Raw genomic sequence first — 25937 nt, 5'->3', positions numbered from 1 at the left:
CCATGACTGATTCAGAAGAATGACTGTTAGCTGACTGAGAAGCAGTGCCATATATGGAGTGGGCATAGTCATGAGCCTGTAGCTCACGGAGTTTCTGCCTTTCACGCTCTGCATCAAAGTCATCATCTATTCCAGATAAGCGTTCATTTATTATTTTTATAATGTCTCTGGTGACGGCATCACAAGCATCCATTTTGCGTCTTAGATCCGTAGATGGTGTTGTACCTTGTCTTATTTCGTGGTAAACTTTCATTATGTCATCCTTTCCATTTTCAATGTTGTCTGCCATTTTAGCCAGTTCCATATCTGACGTGGTTTCCTTTAAATGTTCTTTGGTTGATCTGATTTGAAGTTTCCATTGTTCATAAAGACTAAGCAGCCTCTTTCTCTTTTTACTCTGTTCTTCATTTTGATAGGCAAGAAATTTCTCTGTGGGTACACTTTTGCGTGTTGAATGATGTAATGTCTTTAATTCCTCGATGTCCTCCATTTCATGTTCCAGCTCAACTAATTGTTTTCTTTTAGTCTCAGTTAGCTCCTTTAATTCCTGCCTTGACAACAATCCTTCTTCATCTCCTTGATTTAATAATCCTCTATTTTCCTCAATTTCTGCCTTTAATTTATTTATCCGTTCCTTTAAGGCATCCATTTTGACTGTAGTTGTCTTCCTTACCGTCCCATGACCATCACTTCACCATACGATGCTGCAGCGCTGCTCCGTGCCTTGCCGTGATATTTGATTGTAGAGCTCACAGGCCGCTGATGTTGCATACAAGTTGTCACTGGTCCCTCTCTGGGTGAAGTTCTCACTGTAGCATACCCTCCGAAAGATGGTAAGAGACTCGACTGATGGTTTTTAGTGTTTATTCCTTTCCACGAGCTCCACAATAAACCAACGTGAGAACTTGTGCCTCTTCGGGGGGTTGCTAAAATACACTCTGTTTCCGTCACCATTTCTGTTTTGCTGCTTCACATGCATTTTCCTTTGTTTACCTTACAGCCAACTTTATCATTTTACCATCAACTTGTTGATTCTGTGTTCATGGCTGAATTTTCCCGGCAACACACTATTAACCCGGAATTATGACATAGCGACCTTCAAAATAAAATCTTGCACTCTTAAGATGAACCCTTTTAGCTCTTAAATGAGCAAAATATACACATACATATAGATGAAATTAAATTTTTTAGCAAAACTCTAATCATGAAATATATTTATAAAGGAATCATGTCAAAATACTATTTGTTTCTCCCAAATGAACTTATAAACAGTGCAAGCTGCCCTCTGGTGGACAAAATGAGAAACAGCAAGCACAAAACACAAAGTGGGTTTGCTACATACGAGGTAACTCGCAATTATTATTTTTTTTTTCACTTTGCCTTTCAGGGCCACTGGCCCAGTTATTTTGGAGGAAAAATAAAATCCTGAAACGAAAGGTTTTACCTTCTCACTTACTTTAACTACAAATATCTGCTGTAATGAGACTGAGAGATTTCTCCAAAAAATATTTATATGACGTAATTTTATATAGAATTATGAATGAAAGCTCCTTGTGACAACACGTAGCCACATCAAAATTATAATGTAAATTATGTCACATCAATGTGTGTCTGATCGTTCATTTTTGATGTTGTGTTTATAGTGCAGAAAAAGTCCCGGTCCAAGAGATACTGCTGGAACTGTCAAGCAAAAATTAGCACAAAACGGCAGTGCAAATTTAATATTAATCGCTCTGCTGTCTGGGAGGGAGCCATGCGGGGCTTCCGAAGGGTATCCTACGACTCCAACTCGATGATCTGTGTGAAATTCTCTGATGACGTGGGAAAAAATGAAGAAGGAGTTGATTTAGGAGGACCAAGAAGGGAATTCTTAAGGCTGCTGATGGAGGCTATTGCCAGGTCACCCATGTTTGAGGGACAAGAAAACAGCAAGAACTTGGCTCTTGACAGTGCTGGTAATGCCTGGCTTTTCTAAAAATTCATAATGTGAGCCATTCTAATTGATAGTGATTTTGACATGCAACTTCTAGCTTTTGAACTGATTTTCAGTTTATTAATATTATATCCCATAGTTTCATGTAGTTGTGTGTCTTGATGTATTTACTTAAATAGTGACAGGCGCCTTTACTTACGTCAACTGCAGAAGGTACCAGGTTTCTGTATCTGTTTTCAATTAAAATCCCCCTCTACAGTTTCATCAGATTGAAACCCTTCTCTTAATACATCTTCTATTGTGAAACATTCGCAGGAATGTGTTGTGGAAAACTTTGACTCGCAACATATGGCCCTTGAAATTTGGCTACTGTCATCTTGTGGCACATGTATGGTACTATACAATCCAGTTACACTAAGAAATGCATCCACAGTGACTGAATGTGGATAGTCTCACTGAAAAGGAAAAGTCAGTATTTTTTACCCTGGACCTAGCAAAATTATATTGCTGAATTCATTAGATCAAGTTATTGGAAATGTCTGTCATCCTTGGCATGCATATTATATGGCATCCAGTAGGAGTTTCTCCACTCATGTTTTAGCTAGCTTTTATTTGTTTGTGTCTGCCATGTGGTATTTATCAATATTATATTTCCTTTTATGCCATTGTTTTGCAGCTCTAAGAGAGGACTGGTACTACATTGCTGGCAAGGCCCTTGCAGTGAGCTTGGTACATGGCGGTCCACCACCAAACTTCCTCTCGCCAACAGTATTTTGTCTTCTGGTCAATGCAAGTCCAAAACTAGAAGACATAGCTGACATAGAACTCTTGGTCAAAAAGGTCAGTTGATAGCTTTTAAATGTTATACTGCATTAGAATTAGTTTACGCTTGTTGTTTTCCATTTCAAAATGGAGTCTCAGTTTGAATGCCACCACTATTCAACAGACAAGTGTCAACAGCAAAGCATATTTCCCTTATTATTTATCACATTATAGCAATGTGTGGAAAAAAACCTGCACTGCCATGAACTGTTAGGGGACCTCGAGGCATTCTGTGATATGCAGATGAGTAGTGTCTGGGTTCTTACTAATAAGTTAAAAGACTAATAAGAAACTGCCATAACAAGCCATCTTGCTGCTTCTTGTGACGCTAGGTATCTGAAAGTTCAACCCTTGAGGACCTTGAGAAGTCAAAGGCACCTCTGCTTGACTACTTGGTCAATGCAGGATGTCTGAGGCCTATGCGGTCGATAAGAGACAGGGATCTCTTGGTACAAGACATTGTCATGTTTCAGGTCATCCACAGGGTTCAAGGTCCATTTCAAAGGTATTCAGCGTTTGTTGTTGAACAGTCAGATCAATCTCAATAGGAGTAATAATTTTAACCATTGACCAACAAGGTGTAGGACTAGCTTCACAAAATCTATTATGTTTGTATAAAACCAAGGGACAATGACAGTGTACAGGTGAATTATGGATTGTACAGTTATTCTATATTGTTTGTACAGATTCTGTGAAGGACTGAAAACTCTTGGGGTTCTGGACCAAATACGACGACATCCAGACAGCTTTCGACCCCTGTTCTGCTATGAGCCGGATACACTGACTGCTGACCAGATGGATGATCTTTTCAGCATTCGTCTCTCTCCAGAAGGGAGCAACAAGAGAGCTGCTGAGGAGATGGTCGTTACTTTCTGGAGGGACTATCTCCAAGATGCAGAAGGTAATTAATGGTTTAATGGTCAAATAATCTGACGCATCTGTTTTTTTTTTGTATCATTCTTTTTATTTTATCTTATTTTTTGCAAAACATTCTTGTACAACAAACATTACAGATTTTCTCTTGATAGTCATAACATTATCACAAAGCAGCCTGCGAATGTTGAAAGATGAAAGACCTGTGATAAATTCACTGCTGTAAGAGGCATTCAGATTTTAGACGCTTAGGTTTTGAGAAGTGAAATACTGGACAATTTATTCAATATTAGCTGGTGTTAATTGCTTTAGAGATGATTCACATACACATTAATTGGACCAACTACCAATGATAATATTTTTGTTTTTACAGAAGAAGAAGGGCCATCCAAACTCTGGTCCAAAATCTGTGGTACCACCTATCGGCTTTTCCCCAACTCCTTCTGTCCAGTTCATTCACAAAGGAGATGATGACTTCTCTCCATCAATGTTCCCTTTTGCCAACACGTGCGTTAACTGCATCAAGTTGCCACTACGTGTGTCTTACCAACTGTTCAAGGAGAAGTTTGACTTTGCATTATGAAACACATATGGTTTTGGCAGGGCATGAACATGTCATGCTCTGAAAACTTGAAACTTTATTTTTTTTTCTGTCTGTGTCTCACTTTCTCTGTTTGTCTCTGCCTTTCTGCTTGTCTGTCTGTTTTCTGAAAAAAGTTTACAACAAGACAGTTATTAGTTTCATTTCTGAATGCCGTATGCAATACAAGTAATGTATTTTATATATGTAAGAGACATACAGATAGAAGCTGAGGATCACGGTGTTTGAGTGTGTGTGGGTTCGGGGTGGTTCCCACGGGAGTAGGCGTGTGTGTGTGTGTGTGTGTGTGTGTGTGTGTGTGTGTGTGTGTGTGCATAAAGGTGCGCGCTCACAGGGTGGTCCAGATGAGAGAGAGAGAGTCAGGTTTGGCAGCCGTAATTTTTTGTTGACCGCTCTTGCCATTTTATTCATTCATTCATCACATTTTTATCAGTTAAATCCGCTGGTTTCCGTTTCTTCAATATATATATCCACCTTCTGTCTCTTATTTGTCTATCAGTCTGTTTGCCTCTCTGATGTGTCTGTCTGTTTCTCCCTCTGCCTGTTTTAGTCTCTGTCTCTCTTGTCCTGTCTTTGAGTGTCCGTTCCTTTGAACAAATGTTTAGAATATTCATTTATTTTTCATAAAATGTTTTACAATGTTTTAACAAAACTTTAATTCACAGAATACACTGTGCAAGTAAAGAAAACATTTTAACAAACCTTAACATAATTCCCATGTTATTCACTGAAAAAAGTGCAGAAGTGAAGAAAAAACCATCATTTTCAAGTGGGTTCACTTGTTGAATAATGTTCATTGTGGTCTCATTAATAGTTACATCTATGTCTGGAATTACAACATTATTATTTGTTTGAAGTTCAGGTAATGGCCCTTCTTCATCGATGCCATAGTAGTTATCGGCATAAAAAATGCTGTTCATAGCTGGATGGATTCCTGCATTATTAATGAAACCTGAATGCCACAACTGAAGAGGTGTCTGCCCCCCTTGAGTGGAGAGGCCATTGTTGCTCCATTGATTGATGAATTCTGTTACTGCTCTTTCAATCCTTGGTAAATAAACATAATGCAGACAAAATAAATGTAGTTCATTCAATGAATCCAGTACACCATGCTCCTCCATGAAGTTAAAGATGTTTATAAAGTGTCTAGATACAACTCTATTGAGTTCTGCCCATAGTCTCTCAGTCCTTTGGTTGTGTACTGATACACCTGTAATAACACTGTTCAGTCCTCTTCTTTCCAACATAAAACGGGCAACATTTATATTTTCCATACCATGATCACATCTGACCCTTAAGGGCAAGCCAAAGTTTTGTACTCCTTCTAGAAATAATGACAAGACGGTTGCGGCTCTGTTGTTGGACGAGCACCGTAAGTATATAATAGTTCGACTGAAGCCATCCACACAGCCATGAAAGACAATCCGCCACCTGACCTTGTGGTTGCCGTCAAAATGCCTGTGGGGAAGAAAAAAAAAATTAAATATATATATATATACAGTACAGGGGCCTGAACACTATAGACTCTTCGATGTATAGCAAGACGACGTCTAAATGATCGGCCAATAGGATCCACTTGATGCAGGCTCTGTCTGACCCTCCAGCGCTGAATCCTCAAGCCACGCCAGACTTCCAAGTATGTATGCTTCACCTGCGTTTGGAGTGTTCTGGAGTATATCAGTTACAGTTCTGTCCAGGTCTTGATTTGACAATACAGAATACCTTAATGGCTCAACTCGCAGTCTTTGTCTGTGTCTGTATAGTGTTCTTCGACTAATTCCAAAGCATGATGCAATTCTCTGCCATGACATACCAATGGACACACACTGAGAAATCTGTTCAGTGGTTATGCTGTATCTGGGCCGTCCTGGATGGCCAGTCAAGGTTGTTGGAGGTGTCAAATTTATGGTCGCTTCAGTGGATCTCTGTCTGGCCTCATGTTCATGTTGTGAAAGTTGTGAAAGCATCTATACAATGATCCTAGAAGGTTACTTACGTCCCTATCATCACACACAGCAAGAAATGCAGATAGAGTTTGAGTATGCTCATTAAGCTCTCTATAAAGCCTCTCCTGATGGAAATTGTCAGACTCCTCTCTTTGCAGCCTCTTATTGCATTGCAGCGCACTAGTAAAAAAAATGACAACATCCCCCTCATTGCCTCTCACTTCAAAAAATAAAGCTTGGACTTGAAAAATGAAGAAGATGAACATACATTGTGGTTGAAGCAAGGGTTGAAGTACTTCAAACAGCAAAAGCACATGCACTTCCCTGTGTGGAGTCTTCCTGTTTCTGTCAGATGAAAGGAAGGCCTTCCTGTTCAACTGTAATTTTCATATTCACTGCTGAACTGTTATAGTTTACAATTCTATATCAGAGCATTTCAGCTGTGTATATGAGCACATTTTACTTGTATGTGGTAAAGCTCTGTAATAGTTTATGCAAAATGTTGTGCATGTAAGAGAGCATTTCAGTTGTATATGTGAGAGCGTTTCAGTTGTATGCGTGAGAGAGTTTCACTAGTATGCGTGAGAGCGTTTCAGTTGTATGTGTGAGAGCGTTTCACTTCTATGTGTGAGAGCGTTTCACTAGTATGTGTGAGAGCGTTTCAGTTGTATGTGTGAGAGCGTTTCACTTGTATGTGTGAGAGCGTTTCACTTGTATGTGTGAGAGCATTTCACTAGTATGTGTGAGAACGTTACACTTGTATGCCTGAGAGCGTTTCACTAGTATGTGTGAGAGCGTTTCACTTGTATGTATAAGAGCGTTTCAGTAGTGTGTGCAAGCGAATAATTTTTCAATTGTTTATGTGAGAGTGTTTCAGTTGTGTATGTAAGAGCATTTCACATGTGTGTGTGAGAGGTAATTCTGAATAATGTCCCTGACGGCCCCTCATAGATATTGTTGCATGGTCACTAATTACGATGCTGTTGTACCAGCATTTTTTGACATTGGTTAATAGTTCCATAGAAACTAAAAAATAATCAATGCGTGAATGGGTTTTATATGAACTTGAATAACAAGAGTATTCTCTTTTATTGGGGTTCTGTGTTCTCCAAATTTCAATTAATCTTAAATCTTGCATATGAAGATATGAAAACTCACATAAGTTTTACTTAATCACTCACAGCTGTCTCCTCCTCTCAGCGGTTTTTCCTGTGTATTCACAACCGCTCTCTCACTGTTAGCCGGTTAGCTTCGTTAGCATTAGCTCTGGTTAGCGATGGCTTCTCCCTGCTCCTCTCCCTCTTCTGCTCTCCCCTGCTCAGTGTGTCAGATGTTTAGTTACTCCTCTGCCTCCTTCAGTGATAGTGGTACCTGTAACAAGTCTAGTTCATTTGGTGCGCTGGAGGCGAGGCTTAGCGATCTGGAAGCGCGGCTCCGCACCGTGGATAATCCCTCTTTAGCTGCGATAGTTAGCGAGCCCCCTGTAGCCGGTGCGGACCGACATAGCGTAGCCTCTGCTAGCCGTCCCCCGCCAACCCCCGTGCAGCAGGGAGGCTGGGTGACTGTCCGAGCGAAGCATAGTAAACCGAAGCCCACGGTACACCACCCACCCCCCCTTCACGTTTCAAATAAGTACGCCCCTCTCAACCACACCGACCGAGGACACAAGCCTGGTCATTGGTAGCTCTATTTTGCGAAACGTGAAGTTGGTGACACCAGCGGCCAAAGTCAAATGTAATCCTGGGGCCAGAGCGGGCGACGTCGAGTCAAATTTGAAGCTGCTGGCTAAGGCTAAACATAAATACAGTAAGATTGTTATTCACGTTGACACCCGGTTACGTCAATCGGAGGTCAGTAAAATTAACATAGAGTCGTGTGTGAGTACGCCAAGACGATGTCGGACACCGTAATCTTCTCTGGACCCCTCCCCAATGTGACCAGTGATGACATGGTTAGCCGCATGTCAGCACTCAACCGCTGGTTGTCGTGGTGGTGTCCAGCAAATGATGTGGGCTTCGTTAATAATTGGCACTCCTTTTGGGGTAAACCTGGTCTTATCCGGAGGGACGGCATCCATCCCACTTTGGATGGAGCCGCTCTACTCTCTAGGAATCTGGCCGATTTTATTAGAGGCCCAAAGCCATGACAAACCAGAGTTGGGACCAGGTTTCAGAGTCGCAGTCTTACACGCTTCTCTGAGCTTCCTCTAGCACAGTCACACACCCATAATGTAAATGTTATAAAAACAGTGTCTGTCCCCCGACCACTTCATTTGTTTAATGCTAAAATAAACAGAAGGGGAGTTGTACATAAAAATCTCATAAAAATTAACTCATCTCCTGTCAAACAACATCATAACAGGAGAATTAAATGCGGACTCTTGAACGTTAGATCCTTATCAACCAAGGCTCATTTAGTCACTGATTTAATATTGGATAACCATATTGATTTATTCTGCCTCACTGAGACCTGGCTCTTTCCTGAAGAGTACGTTAGCCTGAATGAATCCACTCCTCCTGGTCATATAAATAGTCACGTTGCGCGGGACACTGGCCGAGGAGGGGGAGTCGCTGCTATTTTTGATTCAAGCTTAGCAATTCACACTAAGGCCAAGTTAAACTATAATTCATTTGAAAGCCTTTTTCTTAGTCTTTCTCACCCATCCTGGAAAACTCTACAGCCAATTCTATTTGTCATAGTGTACCGCGCCCCCGGCCCATACTCTGAATTTCTATCTGAGTTCTCTGAGCTTATATCAAGTTTAGTGCTCAAATCAGACAAAATTATTATCGTAGGGGATTTTAACATTCACATGGATGTTAATAGTGATAGCCTTAGTTCTGCTTTCTCCACACTTTTGGATTCAATAGGCTTCAGTCAGTGTGTACATAAACCCACCCACCGCTACAATCACACCCTCGATTTAGTCCTTGCATACGGCATTGATATTGCAGATTTATTAGTTTTTCCTGAGATTCCTGCTCTCTCAGACCATTATTTAATAACTTTTAATTTTTTTATTACTTGACTACAAGCCTCTCAGTAAGAGCTACTCTTCTAGATGTCTATCTTATTCAGCAGTGGCTAAATTTAAGAAACTAATTCCTTCTGCTTTGACATCATTACCATGTCTTACAACTCCTGAGCACACTACTACTAACTTTAGTCATTCTCAAATTGACTGTCTCACCCTTGAAGAAGAAAATAATGAAACAAAGAAAATTAGCTCCATGGTTTAACCTCCAGATTCGCAAATTGAAACAAACATCGCGAAAATTTGAAAGACATTGGCGTTCGACCAAACTGGAAGAATCCCGTTTAGTCTGGCTGGACAGTCTTAAAGTGTTTAAGAAGGCCCTCCGCCATGCCAGGGCAGACTATTATTCATCATTAATTGAGGAAAACAAAAACAATCCCAGGTTTCTTTTCAACACTGTAGCCAGGCTGACTCAGAGTCACAGCTCTATAGAGCCTTGTATTCCTTCAGCCCTAAGCAGTGACGACTTTATGAATTTCTTTAATAATAAAATCATAACTATTCGAAATAAAATCCATCACCTCTTGCCCTCAACTGACCTGACCCCGAACTCAGATAGCCTGATTATGGCAGCAAGGCCCGAAATTTATCTAGACCATTTCTCCCCCATTGACCTTCATCAACTCTATACTTTGGTTTCTGCATCTAAGCCATCAACATGCCTGCTAGACCCCATCCCAACTAAGCTCCTTAAGGAAGTTTTGCCTTTATTAGACAACTTTTTATTAGATATAATCAACGCGTCTTTATTAACAGGTTATGTACCCCAGTCTTTTAAAGTAGCTGTCATTAAACCTCTTCTAAAGAAGCCCACTCTCGATCCTGAGATTTTAGCTAACTATAGACCGATATCTAATCTCCCCTTTATTTCTAAAATCCTTGAAAGAGTGGTTGCTCATCAGCTCTGTGACTTTCTCCAAGACAACAGTTTATTCGAGGACTTTCAGTCAGGCTTCAGAGTTCATCATAGCACAGAGACGGCACTAGTAAAAATTAATAACGACTTATTTATCGCTTCTGACACAGTTCTGGTCTCTGTTTTAATCCTATTAGATCTCAGTGCTGCATTTGACACCATTGACCATCAAATCTTACTGCACAGACTTGAAACCTCAATTGGCCTTAAAGGAACGTCACTAGCCTGGTTTAAGTCATACTTATCAGATCGTTCCCAATTTGTTCACATCAATGATCAACCCTCCGCACATACAAAGGTCTGCTTTGGAGTGCCACAGGGTTCGGTGCTTGGACCAATCCTTTTCACTTTATATATGCTTCCTCTAGGCAACATAATTAGAAAACATTCCTTAAATTTCCATTGTTATGCTGATGATACGCAATTATATCTATCTATGAAACCAGATGAAACTGATCAGCTATCTAGACTTCAAACATGTCTTAAGGATGTAAAAGCCTGGATGAGCCGTCATTTCCTGATGTTGAATTCAGACAAAACTGAAGTTATTGTTCTTGGCCCAAAACACCTCAGAAGCTCCTTTTCCAACAATGTAATTTCTCTAGATGGCATTACCTTGGCCTCTAGCACAACTGTAAGGAACCTCGGAGTTTTATTTGTTTTATTTCTCTCACTTGCGTAACATCGCAAAAATTAGACATATCCTATCCCAAACAGATGCTGAAAAATTAGTACATGCATTTGTCACCTCTAGGCTGGATTACTGTAATTCCCTATTATTTGGTTGCCCCAACAAATCTCTTAGGTCTCTCCAACTGGTGCAGAACGCTGCTGCTCGTGTTTTAACGGGAAGCAAGAAAAGGGATCATATTTCTCCTGTTTTAGCTTCTCTGCACTGGCTCCCTGTGAAATCCAGGGTTGAATTTAAAATCCTCCTCCTTACTTACAAAGCTCTAAATAGTCAGGCTCCGTCCTATCTGTCACAGCTCATAGTTCCTTACCAACCCTCAAGATCACTGCGCTCTGAAAACGCAGGGTTACTTGTGGTTCCCAAAATTTCCAAAAGTAGGTTAGGAACCAGAGCCTTCAGCTACCACGCTCCTCTCCTATGGAACCATCTTCCATTTTCGGTCAGGGAGGCAGACACCGTTTCAACTTTTAAGGGTAGACTTAAGACCTTCCTCTTTGATAAAGCTTATAATTAGGGCTGGCTCAGGTTGCCTGGTCCAGCCCATAGTTAGGCTGACATAGGTTTAACCTGCCGGGGGACTTCCCCTGATACGCTGAGCTCCTTTCCTTCTCTCAATGCCGCCATCAGAAATCATGCATGTCTGTTAACTGCATTGCCATGTGCAAGCTTAACTTAGCTCTGTGATAGCCATGTGGTACTCTCACTACCTGGGGCTCGCAATTACAGAGCCTGGGTCTGTGGAACTGCACTACGCTAATCCTGTTGCCTCTCGGGAGCGTTCCTGCTCCCTTTTTTCCTAGTTTCCCTGGATCCTGGCCGTAACCTTGACTGTGCCTGACCGTGGTGATAGCTGTGCTGATGCTGTGATCCTGCCTTTGGTTGTGCTCGTGCTGTGGCTGTACTGATACTGTGCCCCTCGCTCGCCCTGATTGTGGTCTGGTCCTGGTTGTGGCGATGCTGTGATCTTGCCTTTGGACACCTCCCTTTCATCATATGCATGAGACTGTGATCATCTCCCTCAACATCATCATGGAGCGCAATTACTAATTTCACACCTACCATTATTGTAATATGACATGCATCTGTTTCTATTATTGCCGTGCTTCTCTCCCCCTCTCTCCCCTCTCTCTTTCTCTTTCCTTTTTTGCCATGATTGTATTTCATTTGCTATTTATTACATCTATTGCTCGTCTGTCCGTCCTGGAAGAGGGATCCCTCACTATCCTCTACTGCTCTTCCTCAGGTTTCTTCCCTTTTTTTCCCCGTGACAGGGGTTCTTTTTGGGGAGTTTTGTTCCTTGGGTGATGTGAGGGTCTAAGGGCAGAGGGATGTCGTACACTGTAAAGCCCTCTGAGGCAAACCATGTTTTGTGATAATGGGCTCTATAAATAAAACTGACTTGACTTGACTAGAACTGTAACATTCTACAGTCACAGCAACATTTTAAAACTGTAACATTCTACAGATATATCATAACATTCTAGTACTGTTACATTCTAGAATTGTAACATTCTACAGTTACATCAACGTTCTAGAACTGTAACATTCAACAATAACAGCAACCATCTAGAACATTAACATTCTACAGTTACATCATAACATTGTAGAACTGTAGTATTCTACAGTAACAGCAACATTGTAGAATATTAACATTCCACAGTTACATCATATCATTTTAGAACTGCGACATTCTACAGTAACAGCAACATTCTACAACTGTAACATTCTAGTTACATCAAAACATTCTAGAACTTTAACGTTCTACACTTACATCATAACATTCTATTACTTTTACATTCCACAGTTACATCATAACATTCTAGAACTATAACATTCTAAAGATACATCATAACACTATACAGGTAATCTTGAACCTGAATTGATGGGCAACCTAGGTACCCGAGAGATGAGAAATTATTATGATAACTAGAGAACAGTAACAGCAATAAAAATAAATGAGTTTGTCTGTGTCACAATCCTGCTCCTCTCCCCCCTCAGTACTTTTCCACTCACTCTCCCTCTGCTCCCTCTACCTGCTGACCACGCCCACTCTGCCTGCTCACTCACTCACCTCCAGCTGCAGTCCATCAGTAATCAACTCAGTATATCACACACACACACACACACACACAGACACAGACACAGATTGTTCCTTCGCATTATGCAAGACTCTCCAGCATTCTCCTGCCAGATCTCCGTAAGCCGACCCTGCCTGTTCCTGACCTGCTCTCTTCGCCTGATCCCCGGTAAACCTACCTGCCTTCTGTCCCTGACCACGAGTTCTGTTTTGGCGTTCCTGATCTGCTCTGCTGGCAAAGACCTCTCCGCCTGGCCCCGACGATCCTCCTGGTCCACCCCCATCGGTACCGTTGCATCATCGGACTGCTCACTCGGTTTCGGAACCTCCGCCTGTCCCCGACCACGCTTCCGCCTTCTCCTCGACGGTATCTCCACACGTGCTGTCGAGCTGCTGGGCTACGGGGTTTCCTCTGCATCCACGCCGAGTGACGTAAGCTTCGGTTCGTTGCTTCGATCTCCCTCCAGAGACTTTGTTGTGGGTTCCGACCCGAAGAACAAACTGTGTGCAGAATTACTTCATCTTGCTTCGTGTTTGATTTGTGCTGGGCTGAATAAAAGTCATTACCAACTATTCCTGTTTACCGGTGTACTGCATCTGGGTCCGTACCACACCCGTTACAGTCTGCCTCATATGCACCATCCTTTATCTGTGATTTCTCCTGCGAACAGTATGTTAACGTGGGGTGATAAAAGCGATGACAAGAGCAACGGCAACACAAATGATAATGAATTAAATAAAGATAGATTGCTGCATGCATGTATAGCACCGACTAATAATGGTTTAATTGCTGAACAAAAAAAAAAAAAAAACAGAACCAGATGAGTGGAGTCAGAAACTAGGGGGTTTTATCACTTTACCCAGCCTCTTGCCTTTAAGTTGCTAGATAGTGTATCCAGATTTTCCAGTAACTTTCAAACTTATCTTGTTCAAACCTAAGAATGAATGTTAGCTTCTCCATTATGAAAACATCCTGAACCACTTTGATTCTACAGTTACATCATACATCAGTTACATCATAACATTCTAGAAATTTAACATTCTACACTTACATCACAACATTCTATTACTTTAACATTCTACAGTTACATCCCGACATTCTAGAACTGTAACATTCTACATTTACAGCAACATTCTTGAACTGTAACGTTCAACAGTAACAGCAACATTCTAGAACATTAACATTCTACAGTTACATCATAACATTGTAGAACTGTAACATTCTACAGTAACAGCAACATTCTAAAACTGAAACATTCTACATTTACATCATAACATTCTAGAACTTTAACCTGCTACACTTACATAATAACATTCTATTAGTTTTACCTTGCACAGTTACATCACAATATTCTAGTACTGTAACATTCTACAGTTACATCAACATTCTAAAACTGTAACATTCAACAATAACAGCAACATTCTAGAACATTAACATTCCACACTTACATCATAACATTTTATTACTTTAACATTCAACAATAACAGCAACATTCTATTTTATTTATTTATTTTTTTTTACCTGTCCTGTTCGGCAGCTTAGGCACGCAGTATGAGAGGTCTGGGGTCTGTTTCACAAAGCAGGTTCAACAAACTCTGAGTGTAACCCTGAACTCTGAGTTGATCTACTCTGAGATAGGAAACTCTGAGTTTCTGGTTCCAGAACAGCTGATTTGAGTTGGTTTAATCAACTTGGAGTAGTTTCACCTGGAGTTAAGCGCGTGCACCACAACTATAAAAAGCCAGCATCAATGGAGCCCCGATTCGACGAGTCACCATGGCAACGGGGAAGTGGAGGGCTGCGTTCTTCACCCCACTCGAATGCGGAGTTTGAACACATTTTTACGTTCTTCTACTCAGCCAACAGAAAGAAAGCAGATGCCCGTAAAACGGGTGGTGGCCCAGCACCTCCACCTCTAACAGAGGCGGAGGACCTAAGGCCCTAAGCCAGAATTTTGGAAGGCCAGTGGCTGAGGGAATCCCTGGAGGGAGTTCATCCTCTGAGGCCACCCCCCAAGACACAAGTGCTTTTATATAAAATGTAATATGCCTATAAATATATTTTTAAAGCATATTCATACAAATATTCATTTCTCTTTCATGTCTATGTTTTTCTTTTGGCCCAACAGATTCTGATGGTGCTCTCTGCCTGGTGGAGCCCCTTCACGCCACAACAGGCCTTGTAACTGTAAGTAGGCAATACTCCAAAGATTTTGCTAAATGGTAGTTTAAGTATACTGAAACATATCAGTCATCTAGGATGAAGAGGATGAAACTGTGTCTGCTGCCTTTACAGAGGGGGATTCAGAAAGGCATACAGAGGTATGTTACTAATAGTTCTCTTCCCATTCACATTTCTTAACATTCTGGTGGAAAATAGAGTGTGACAGTTAACCTACACTGAAGTATTGCACATTCTCATCCTTTTTAACAGAGCATGGCTGGGCAACAGCAGGACGGTCCCTCAACTTCCACTGCACAGATGGACACAGTGAGATGGATGTTCAGTAAACACCAGAGGTTCATTCTGTGGAATTCATGTGCAACTGTATAATTTAATGTTGTCTATGTGTTCCCAGTTACCAGTAAAAGAGATGTACAAAATACACTGGCTGAAAAAAATCCAGAAAACAGATAAAGGAATACAATACTTGGACCGCCAGGTTAGGAGGGCCGATCTAGAAATTGAAATACTGGAGCTCCAGTTAGAGGTGGGTGCATGGTCACAGATGAATTATGTTAACTATTGGAACATTAACTAAACTAGCTCTTTTATTTGCAGGAAATAAAGAAGACCAAATGAAATGTGTATCGTGTCTTTATTTGACTGCTGTGGTGGTGATGATGGTGACTTAAACTCTGAAGTGATTATGGCATACGGTGTCTCTGACTGCTCCGCCGTCCTGGATAGCTGGCAGGTGATGGGGTCATCATCTGGGTCTTCAGTTTGTAGGGCAGGGTGTTGCTCTCCTCTAATAGTGGCAATATTATGAAGAACAACACATGCCACAATAATATCACAGGCCCTCTCAGGGGTCACCCTGAGGTGACGCAGGCACTGGAAAGGGGCTTTCAGCAGGCCTATGCTCATCTCCACCCGGGCTCTTGTCCTGCAGTGAGCCGGGTTGAAGTTCTGTTGGGGGCCTGGTTCAGGGTCAGGGTATGGGGTCATCAGCCTAGGTTGGCATGGGTAACCCCTGTCACCCAGCAGAAGGCCATCAAACTCTCCTGTAACATATAGTGGATACATTAGAGTATATTAAAGGAGGGAGACAAGTGAATTATATTTTGAAAATCTTTAGGCTGCAATAGACTCACAATAAATCCTTGAGTCATGAACAGATCCAGGCCACTTGGCCTCCACATTGGACATGATGTGTGCAGCATCACATACGATCTTGACAGTGCAGAGAATGACAGATGTTGAACTATGATGCAGTCTTTAACATTTTGAAACAGTAGTCAATCTACCTGTAGCCTTCCTGCACATTTATGCTGTGAATGGACTTCCTATTCACATAATCGGCTTCATTATGTGAGGGAGCTGTGATGGGGATGTGTGTGCCATCTATGCAGCCAATCACACTGGGAAATCCTAAAAGAAATTAAAATTACTAATCCTAGTCTCAGAGGCAGGGCTTCCATGGTGGCACGGGGGGCACCCGCCCCCCCTGCAGTCTGATTGGCCACCCCGTGTGCCCCCCCAACGGCCATTGACTCATCATAATGTCAATCATTGCGTTGCGTAAAGTTACTGACGCTGCATGATAAGACGGAAGCAAAGCCGGAACCTTGTTTGATTAGACTATGTTAAAAACTCATGAAGGCTTTTATTTTGGAAAAAGAAGGAAGTGGCTCGTCGGCTCCGCGCATGAACTCCTGTAACTTCACCAGTCACGGACTTTTTTTCGACGTGATGCTAATGGTGCACCGAGCTAAGGTAAGAACAGAACACTACAGGTTCTTAAAAACAATGTTTTGCCAACTTATGTTCCACTTGGGCCTAATTTGGTTGAATTTGCATGGGAAATTGTTCACTGTGTTTTACTTTAGTTAGCTCTCCATCTGGATAAATGTAGGCTAAACATCTCTCCGCTCAGTGGAGAGGTTGTTGTCAAGTCAAGTCAAGTCAGTTTTATTTATAGAGCCCATTATCACAAAACAAGGTTTGCCTCAGAGGGCTTTACAGTGTACGACATCCCTCTGCCCTTAGACCCTCACATCACCCAAGGAACAAAACTCCCCAAAAAGAACCCCTGTAACGGGGGAAAAAAAGAGGAAGAAACCTCAGGAAGAGCGGTAGAGGATAATGAGGGATCCCTCTTCCAGGACGGACAGACGAGCAATAGATGTCGTAAATAGCAAATGAAATACAATCATGGCAAAAAAGGAAAGAGAAAGAGAGAGGGGGAGAGGGGGGAGAGAGGCACGGCAATAATAGAAACAGATGCATGTCATATTACAATAATGGTAGGTGTGACATTAGTAATTGCTCTCTATGATGATGTTGAGGGAGATGATCACAGTCTCATGCATATGATGAAAGGGAGGTGTCCAAAGGCAAGATCACAGCATCGGCGCAACCAGGACCAGACCACGATCAGGGCGAGCGGGGGGCACAGTATCAGTACAGCCACAGCACGAGCACAACCAAAGGCAGGATCACAGCATCAGCACAGCTATCACCACGGTCAGGCACAGTCAAGGTTACGGCCAGGATCCAGGGAAACTAGGAAACAAGGGAGCAGGAACGCTCCCGAGAGGCAACGTCCATTTCACTGTGAGAATTTGAGTGGCTGTGGGGAATTATTTTTCTAAAGAATAACTACTACATGGAGCAACCTGTTCTTTGCTGAGCCCTTTTTCCTCTGCTTGAAAATTGCATATAATTAATAAAATGAGTACATCTGGAGCCACAAGGTTTGTTTAAATAATTTTGGTGTCATAGGGACCACTTTGAGGATTTGTTGAGATGGGTAATTATTAGTATATGTGTTACTGGTGAATAGTAAATGAAGATGAAGTATACCTAGCAGATTCAATGCGGCCAAGAAAAGCAAGCAATGTAATATTGAAGTGGGCAGCCTTCATTTTTGTTACTTTTGGGCGGCCCCCCCAGATTTATTGTCGTCACCCCCTGTGCCCCCCACCAGAAAATTCTCTGGACCCGCCCCTGCGTAGTCTGAGGTTGCAGCACAATGTCATTAACGGAATATGATTCAGAATTAATTGAACAGATCTCTACATCATTCACCTGCAGTCCTGTGGAACTCCTCCTTGATGGCTCTGACAGGTTTATGTTCCGGGAAAACAACAAAGATGCGTAAAAGTGGTTTCAGGGCCAGGCACACTTTTCTGACCGCCCTGCATACAGTTGCCTTGCTTAAATGCTCTGCATCTCCGACATTATACAAGAAACTGCCATTTGCAAAGAACCGCAGCGCAACACACAATATCTGATGGGATGTGAGAGCGTGACTGCGGTTGGTAATGTTGCAAATGTACGGACGGATTAGGTTGTGTATGTATAATATGGACTGTGATGTGAAACGGTACCGCTCAAAAAGATAACTGTCCGGAAATGCGAGAACATCTATCCGCGGTCTGAAAACAATCTCCCGACGAATATTTAGGCCTAATTCTCTGCGCAGTAATGCTGCTCCTTCATCCACAGGATCATTAATGAAAGGGCATGCCATTTTGACAGACGGCAGAACTATACTCCGACACTCGCCTGCTGACTGACTGAATGAATGAATGAGGAAATCAAATAGCGCATGTGGCTGAAAGAGGGCGGAGACAGAGAGAAACTCGAGGTTCATTGAGAAAAACCTGGTCCCGACCAGGTTAGGTTCATAGAGTCTGTTACTACGGTAACTGACCGAGAGCTTAAGTTACCCCTCTCTGTGAAACAGGCTAGAGTTACACTTCTTTCTCTGGTTTGAGTTACCTCCCTTTTTGAAACGGAAAACTCAGAGTTTCCCTCATTTCAGGGTTAACAGACTCAGAGTTTTCACTAAACCTGCTTTGTGAAACGGACCCCAGGAGTGGCAAATGCAGAAAACATAACAGTGTGAAAACAGATATTGGGCTAGCCAGCAACTTTTCAAAGTGTCCAGCCACTGTCTGGAACAAGAGCTAGCCCACAGCCAGACCCGAGGCATCAGATGTGCTTTGAAATGTCTTTTTGCTCCCTCTGAGTCATATGTATTTGGAGGGATTCTGTCTGAATGTTGTCCAATGTGCAGACGTCATGTCTGGAATGTGTAGCCATGGCGCCCTTTGAGAAACCCATGTCATCTGCTGCAAGTACACTTTGACTCGCTTCCAGCAGCTGTAAACAAAGTCTGTACAGAAAATCAGATGCACTAGCCTTGATGCTAATGGTCAGTTATTGAGAGAATAAAGAAAAAATATAGCTATGGTTTGTCACATTTGACTCGCTTCCAGCAGCTGTAAACAAAGTCTGTACAGAAAATCAGATGCACTAGCCTTACAAGCTAATGGTCAGTAATGGATAGAATAAAGCAAGAACATAGTTATGGTTTGTCACATCTGGCATTACCAGTTGGGTTCAGTTGAGTCAGGTTGTAAAGGCATGGGTTGGGAGTGAGTTTTGGGCACAGTTGTGGTCCTCTGCAGTAATGAGCTGTTGTGTAGGCACAGAAACACCTTGACACAAAGCGGAGTGTCATTTTAGGAGCTTGTTATTTTCAAATCATCAGGATACCTTGGAGTTTTTAATTGTGCCTGTGCTATGGACGCTTACCTGCAGTTTATTATATCCTGCACAATTAAGTTTGATATGTGCTGTCGTACAACACTCAACAGACATATAATAGACATATAAGCTAAACTTGTTTTACTTTCTTTTCACTCCTTTCTGTGCTACTGTGGCCTTCTGCAGGTGATATTGGAGGCCAGATGGGTCTGTTTATTGGAGCCAGCATCCTCACCATCCTAGAGCTGTTTGACTATGCTTATGAGGTCAGTCTCAGTTTGCTGTTCGCACTTTTATTCTCATATAACTGTTGAAACATCTAATTATTCCCACACATCAACACTCCTCTACAGGCTCCTACAGCTTTTGTGCAGTAAACTTTGATAGCTCTTGTTTTTTTAGTGTTTCAGTGGACTAGTGGTTAGAGTGTTGACCATGAAAGCTGACAACAGCGACAGTGTCACCGATGCAAAAAGCAGAAAAGAGCTAGATTTACTTCGGCTGAGATGAAGGTGTGCTGGTGCTTTTCCATTCCCTTTGCTTCACTGTGTAGCCCTCCTCAGAGCTCCTCCTGTTGCTTTCAGCTGCACAGGGCTCTGAGAAACACATAATAGTGTTCACCGCCCCAAGGATCCTGTGGAAATACACAGAAAAAGTCATTTTCAAGAGATTTTTTTCTCTATTTAATAGCCATAATAGAGTAATGGGGATAAGACACCTTCATGTCGCTGACATAAGCAGCTCTGAAGCTTTTAACAGCTTGCATGCTGAAATAATTGTGATGGCCACCTAATTGTTTTGTTTTTTTTAACTCTGTAGTCAGATGTTCCTGTACAGTCAGTAATTTCAAAAAGTGTTCACAGAGATCCTCTGTAACAGGCTGAATGATGCCTCTTTGACTGTTATTTCCCAATCTGCAGGTGGTGAAGGACAGACTACTGGATTTACTGAGCAGAGAGGAGGAGGAGGAGGAAAGTCATGGAGAGGATGTGGTAAGAGCGGCCTTTAACCCCTCACTTGTCAATCTTCCTTGTAGAGTGCTGTGTAAGTGGAGCGTGTAAATTGAGTGTAATTTCACTCACTTCGACCATGCATACAAAAACCTTGCCCTATCTTCACCCCCTCCACACAAGCATGCAAAAAAGAGCATACTCCCAAATCTAAAACTGTGTACGGCCAGACGGTAGCATGCCAATTTGGCAGGAAAAGCACTGCTTTTTGAAGGAGCTCTCAAAGAATCCAACTCTGTTGGGAGCAACCAATCCCACCTTAATAAATTCATGCATGAACATCAAACTTCAGTTAAATCAACAATAACAAAATCTGCAGTCCAAGGAGAAGGTTGGGGCATGAATGGAATACTGAACAGTCCTAGGGAGCACAGACCCAACAGCCGAAAGTCTCAGGCCAGACTGTCCTTCACCTGCAAAATGTCACTCAAATTAATATGTTTCAGCCAGAAGGACACTCAAAATGACCACAAAGAGGCAAAAAGACAACAAAAAATACAAAGGAGCTGCAAATAACCACAAAAAGGGGCAAAACAGCAACAAAGGGACACATAATAAATACAGAGACACACAAAACCACAATAAGATGCATAACAACTACAAGAACATGCAAACAACAAAAAAGAGGAAAATTCACTGCAAAGTCTTCTTTTACACTCACGGTCCAAGGTGGGAAAATAGAGCCTGTATGCCACCTTGCCATTTTGTATAAAAGGTACATTGGCGGAGAAGATGGAAAGAATAGTTTCACCTTTATGCTGCAAACAGAATTAGTAACAGCCCTGCACTGAGGTGTGTTTTTAAAAAAAACAATGAGTTTCAGGGGCTCCTTACCCTTTGAACAGAAGACAAGATCAGATTTTTTGTTTGTAAAGCCATGCTGATGCTGATGTTATACTGTATGTCACAGAGGCCGATGCTGTTGTGTAAAAGGTCATGCTCGTCACGCCTCTTTTGTTTCCGCAATGCTGGCGTGCTGTCTAAAATCACACAGTGGAGCAGCATTGTTTGGTTCTGTGTAAAAATGCAAAGGCAGTGTAAAAAAGGACTTCCTAGCAGCCCGATGGTGCAATCTCTGAGTAGAAAAGTCTTATGTGTCTTCCTGTCATGTAGGAGAGGTGGTGGGGGGCCTCTCACATATCTGTGCCCGGGGGCCCACTGGCTCATAATCTGCCCGTGGGTTGGACTGGCATTTGCATAACGGTATTTGCAGGGTAGTCACTGAGAAGTGACATCTACACACCGGAAAGAATATCACTGGACATCACCAGTCAGTAGGTAGCCCAGCAGCAGTGTATGTGCCACTGATGGCTGGATGGATGAAGCGGCTGCCAATTCAGAAGCAGCATTCTGCTAAATAAGCATAACTATATAAATAAATAAATCTGGCATGCTTTTTCAGAAAATAAATGCACTCAAATTTAATCTCTGAAAGTTTTGCACTATGCCCTCTGCTGCTGTAACAATGCAAATTTACTCACTGTGAGACCAATAAAAGATTATCCTATTTTACCTCAGATCAGTGGATTTATTGGTACAAAATGTTCCAGAACAAGCTCAGTTTTAGTGAACTTTTGACACACATTTAAATTGATAACCAACTGCAAACCGTAGGGAGGCAGAAAGTCTAAAAAGGCTGGAAAGTTTTGTTTTATCAGGGGCTTGACAATGGGGGGAAATGTGGGGCCGATTACCAAAAAGTCTGGATTGTTTTTGTTAGATTTTTTTTAAAGCAATTAGTGCCATAGCTAAATTAGAATTGGCTGAAAAAACTGATGGATGCAACACCCCTGTGCATCATTTTTTTACCATTGCCTCTTTACTTTAATTAAAAATCTTTTGACCACAGTTAGTCAGAAGTTTTGGTCATTTAAGCAATATCACATGAGAGGGAGTGCTGTTGTACTGTATATCATCATGGCTGTGTTTTCTTCGTAGGAGGGAGGCGTGTGATATTGCTTTTCTACAAACGTTCAGCAAATGACATTTATTAGTTAATAGTAATAAGCAACAACAGGTAATGGTTTGATTGTTTATTTAATGATTTTTTCTGCTCAGATATTTCCGCAACCGCTGGAACTGACAGTCGTTACCCCTAACACAAATATTTTCCAACACACCAGCTTGCTGTTCTCTGGAAGCTCAGTCTACATATTATGCACAGGCCAGCTGCTTAGTATTATCTACATTTATTTGTGTGTTTCCAGTGAAATAAGAGTCTGTTAACACTGGCTTCAGCAGTCTGTGTCTTTCAGATGGGTTAGTCTGATCAGACAATACGTTGCTCCAACATGTGTCCACTTGCTGCCATGATCTCCGTCACCACGAGTCCCGTATCAGACAGTTTGGGTATGGTGGTGGCTCTCAGGCTGTGTTTGGTGTCAGACGATTGTGTCCCTGCCACACTGCACATCCTTGTAACTTCTTTGACAGCTGGTTTACTCCCAGGAAAAAGCCGTGTACCAAATCCCGTCTCTGACAGCTGCTCCCCTCCTGGGTTGCAGGTAAAAGGCTTTTGCATTTGCTCAGGTATTTATGATTTTTTTTAAAGATTATTTTTTGAGTGTTTTTCCCTTTATTGGAAATGTAGGTGAGAGAGGGGGAATGACATACAACAAATGGCAACAGGCTGGAATTGAACCTGGGCCGCTGCAAAGGCCTCTGCATAAGGGGCGCACACTGTACCAGGTGAGCTAGAGGCTGCCACAGCTCAGGAGTTTTTTGAGAGTTTCTACTGGTCAGAAGGGATTTCCTTGTTCTTTAAACACTGATCTATTACATTACATCTACAGTAATGTCAGATAACCACAGACTGTTAATGTATGCCTAATTAGCGGTTTAATACAGCTGTAAGGTGGAGTGATACATGCATAGTTAAAAGTCCCAGTGATGTAGTCCTGTGCATTAGCACTCATGGAATGCCCCTCGACCAATCAGATTGCTTGGTCGGATAAACTGTTGTATAATGCTGTTTATCAGTATTTGGTCAAAGAAGCTTTTGCATGCTATCTGTATCGTTATGTGTCTGTTTGGAGGCTTTTGCGGGTCTGTGAATGGAGGTGGAGCTCTCCATGAGGTTTTGTTTTTTTTTTCTCAGCAGCAGTTTGTGACTTAGAGGTAGACGGTTGATCTGTCGATCTTTTCAGAGCTGATCAGATGATGGATGAGAGGAGCAGCAGCTGCCAATGATTGCAAACCTTTAGACCCAGCAGAATGAAGGATTCATTTTCACTTTAAAAGTGGATGATACTCTGCTGCTCCATCTATAGCCAGAGGGCACACTGCGACCTGAGAGTGTGGTGCAATGAATAACTGAATGAGAATAGCACTCCTAATAAATTGTCGAGTTTAAAAAACAGAAAATCTTCCTGAGGTGGCAGATGGTTTAATCATGGCGGGCCGCCACAAATTAATAAATGTGTGGGAAACCCTGGATAGCTTTTCTGTAGTTTAACTTCTCCCAGTGTGAAGTAATTAGTAGCTGGCAAAGCTATGCTTTCAAAGTAGCTCTCCCACCACTGCACATTAGAGTAGCAGAATATTAGTAGAGGTTAGAGTATAACTGCTCCATTACAGTCATGGGAAAAAGGCATGTCAACTTAATGTCCTGTGAATGGCCAAGCTACTTTGACTGAAGTGCTAACATGTTGCCGGCTAGTTAGCATGTCAGTGGCTAGCTCTCCAGCCAAAGTAGCTTGGCAATCAGCTCCACAAGTGGTCACCACTTCAACAGGAATTCCAAATGAATTCTGCTTCATCACTCTCTTGTCTGACGGGGCACTAAAACACTTTCAATCTTTCGTTTGTTTTTCCCCAGAGTTCCTGTGACCCCGTGGCCAACCACTCGGAGTCCATCAGCCACACTGTGACAGTTCCCCTGCAGACAACGCTGGGCACCCTGGAGGAGATTGCCTGCTGAGGCCCTCCCTCCCTGCCTGCCCCTCAGAGCCACACACATGCAGAGGCTGCCTCTACTAGGTGGCGCTACATCCTTTGTTAGGGCATCCTGCAGGACCCTAACAGGGGAGGGGAGGACACAAGGACAAGAACAGGGATTGGCCTAAGGACAGCGCTGCGCTCTGTCACACCGCCCCGTCTGAGGCACTAATGGGGATTAAAGAGCTGTCGGCTGGACTTATCGGCCCTCTCTGTCACCCCACACTGTACTGTGGTGGGAGTGTGGCCTCCGCTGTGCCAGACCTGCAGTGGGGTTGTGTCTCCACATTCATGCACACAGAAAATCAGAGACTGGGTGGGACAGCTACCCTTAACAGGGACCTACCCCTGTGCAGCATATCTATATAACAAACACATATTATGTTGCTCACTGCCAAATGAACTGTACAAAATTGGTTTTGAACTGCATGCGTTGATCTATCTTGCTCTCTCTGCTGATGCTGGACTGCAGTGTTGCTTTACTGTACATGTGTGCCATTTGTCTCTCTCTCTATCTGCAGGACAGGCCTGTGACAAGGGCCCAGGTGAGAAACTTCTAATGTACAGATTGAACATATGGTTGAAAATTTTTCTGCCCATGGGTTGGACTGGCATTTTCTTTTGAAAATCTATTGTAATGAGCAGTTTGTCATTTTTTTAGTGAATTATCTTGAAGGGGAAGGAGATTGGTGATGTTTGTGCATTACTGAGGGGAAAAAAACACATTTGTTCCCTAAGAACAGAGTGAAATCTGATCTTTTTGCAGCCAGCTTTTTGCATACTTTTTCCACCTGTCAGTTTCAGTTTAGTCAGTTTACTGAAAGGCATGTTTGCTACGTGACTCCTGGGTGTTAAGCTGTTCCCTACAGACATCTTTAAAGGGATGTCACACTTGCACTGTTAATTTATATGAATAAATGACTGGCTTCTGGCTGCCGCACCTCACTGCAGCACCCAGCTAAGTGAGGTAGAATTCAAATTTATTTGCCTGTCAGACAGACAGCAAAACACTACAACAAATGAATATGACCTGAGTGATGTTAAACTATTATTTCATCAGGAGAATGCCTGATATTTCAGACCACTATTACCACTTTATCAAGGGTGGCATCATTTTGTCCAAAAAAAGAGAAAAAATGGGCTTAAAGATTTTAAACGGTTTCATAATTACAGAAATGATTAAAGCACTGAAAGGAGCCTGTATTTTTTTTTTTCATTGCGGGTCTGCTGTGATATGGTGTAAATATCTGTTTTTTCTCCTCATAAAAATGGGTACCATGCAGACATGCCTGAAGCAGATCTAATCTATTTACTAAAACATCAACTCCAGTTCTAGAAATTACATTTTTTTATATAGTTACTCTCAGTAGGTGA

At 42.2% G+C, this 25937-nt stretch overlaps 3 protein-coding genes and 2 pseudogenes across 5 annotated transcripts; 4 read left to right on the top strand and 1 right to left on the bottom strand.

Annotated features, from left to right (window-relative positions):
• Positions 1–1667: 1667 nt before the first annotated feature.
• LOC148187042 (G2/M phase-specific E3 ubiquitin-protein ligase-like) lies at positions 1668–4238 on the top strand (annotated as a pseudogene).
• Positions 3638–5904, bottom strand: LOC148187041 (uncharacterized; the record flags this gene model as incomplete). Its single annotated transcript, XM_088089579.1, has 2 exons — positions 3638–5687; positions 5729–5904. Coding segments are annotated over 2 exons (975 nt in total), but the record flags the coding sequence as incomplete, so codon positions are not given.
• A 1479-nt stretch (positions 5905–7383) lies between these two features.
• LOC148187040 (uncharacterized) lies at positions 7384–11030 on the top strand (annotated as a pseudogene).
• A 1602-nt stretch (positions 11031–12632) lies between these two features.
• Positions 12633–15705, top strand: LOC121964221 (uncharacterized). Of its 3 annotated transcripts, XM_088089577.1 has the most exons (6): positions 12635–13338; positions 15026–15084; positions 15156–15218; positions 15331–15387; positions 15476–15607; positions 15679–15705. In XM_088089577.1, exons 1-6 carry the CDS (start codon positions 12981–12983, stop codon positions 15697–15699), a joined length of 690 nt encoding a protein of 229 aa, XP_087945703.1. In that variant the 5' UTR covers positions 12635–12980; the 3' UTR covers positions 15700–15705. The 3 variants fall into 3 exon arrangements, with proteins under 3 accessions (XP_087945702.1, XP_087945703.1, XP_087945704.1); XM_088089576.1 differs by having other exon boundaries at positions 12633–13338; positions 15476–15691; XM_088089578.1 differs by lacking the exon at positions 15679–15705 and having other exon boundaries at positions 12642–13338; positions 15193–15218; positions 15476–15608.
• Positions 15706–16797: 1092 nt separating this feature from the next.
• LOC148187039 (acid-sensing ion channel 2-like) lies at positions 16798–25366 on the top strand. The gene is made up of 4 exons (XM_088089365.1): positions 16798–16836; positions 19804–19883; positions 20538–20609; positions 24445–25366. The coding sequence occupies exons 2-4, from the start codon at positions 19821–19823 to the stop codon at positions 24544–24546; spliced, it is 237 nt and encodes a 78-aa protein (XP_087945491.1). The 5' UTR covers positions 16798–16836; positions 19804–19820; the 3' UTR covers positions 24547–25366.
• The last annotated feature ends 571 nt before the right edge of the window (positions 25367–25937 follow it).

This window comes from Plectropomus leopardus, chromosome 16 (genome assembly GCF_026936395.1).
Source record: "Plectropomus leopardus strain MGB_pleo_1.0 chromosome 16, ASM2693639v1, whole genome shotgun sequence".
NCBI classification, from domain to species: Eukaryota; Metazoa; Chordata; class Actinopteri; order Perciformes; family Serranidae; genus Plectropomus; species Plectropomus leopardus.
The sequence above is the reverse complement of the archived record's forward strand: the minus strand, read 5'-3'. Positions and strand labels throughout refer to the sequence as shown.

Bases quoted from the DNA above. Each gene is read 5' to 3' on its own strand.
- LOC121964221 (XM_088089576.1), top strand. From the start codon at position 12,981: ATGCAAGACTCTCCAGCATTCTCCTGCCAGATCTCCGTAAGCCGACCC. The intron at 13,339-15,025 runs GTTCGTTGCTTC...TTGGCCCAACAG, and splicing joins GCCGAGTGACGTAAGCTTCG to ATTCTGATGGTGCTCTCTGC. The intron at 15,388-15,475 runs GTGAGATGGATG...ATGTGTTCCCAG, and splicing joins CCACTGCACAGATGGACACA to TTACCAGTAAAAGAGATGTA.
- LOC148187039 (XM_088089365.1), top strand. From the start codon at position 19,821: ATGGGTCTGTTTATTGGAGCCAGCATCCTCACCATCCTAGAGCTGTTT. The intron at 19,884-20,537 runs GTCAGTCTCAGT...CCCAATCTGCAG, and splicing joins TGTTTGACTATGCTTATGAG to GTGGTGAAGGACAGACTACT. The intron at 20,610-24,444 runs GTAAGAGCGGCC...GTTTTTCCCCAG, and splicing joins AAAGTCATGGAGAGGATGTG to AGTTCCTGTGACCCCGTGGC.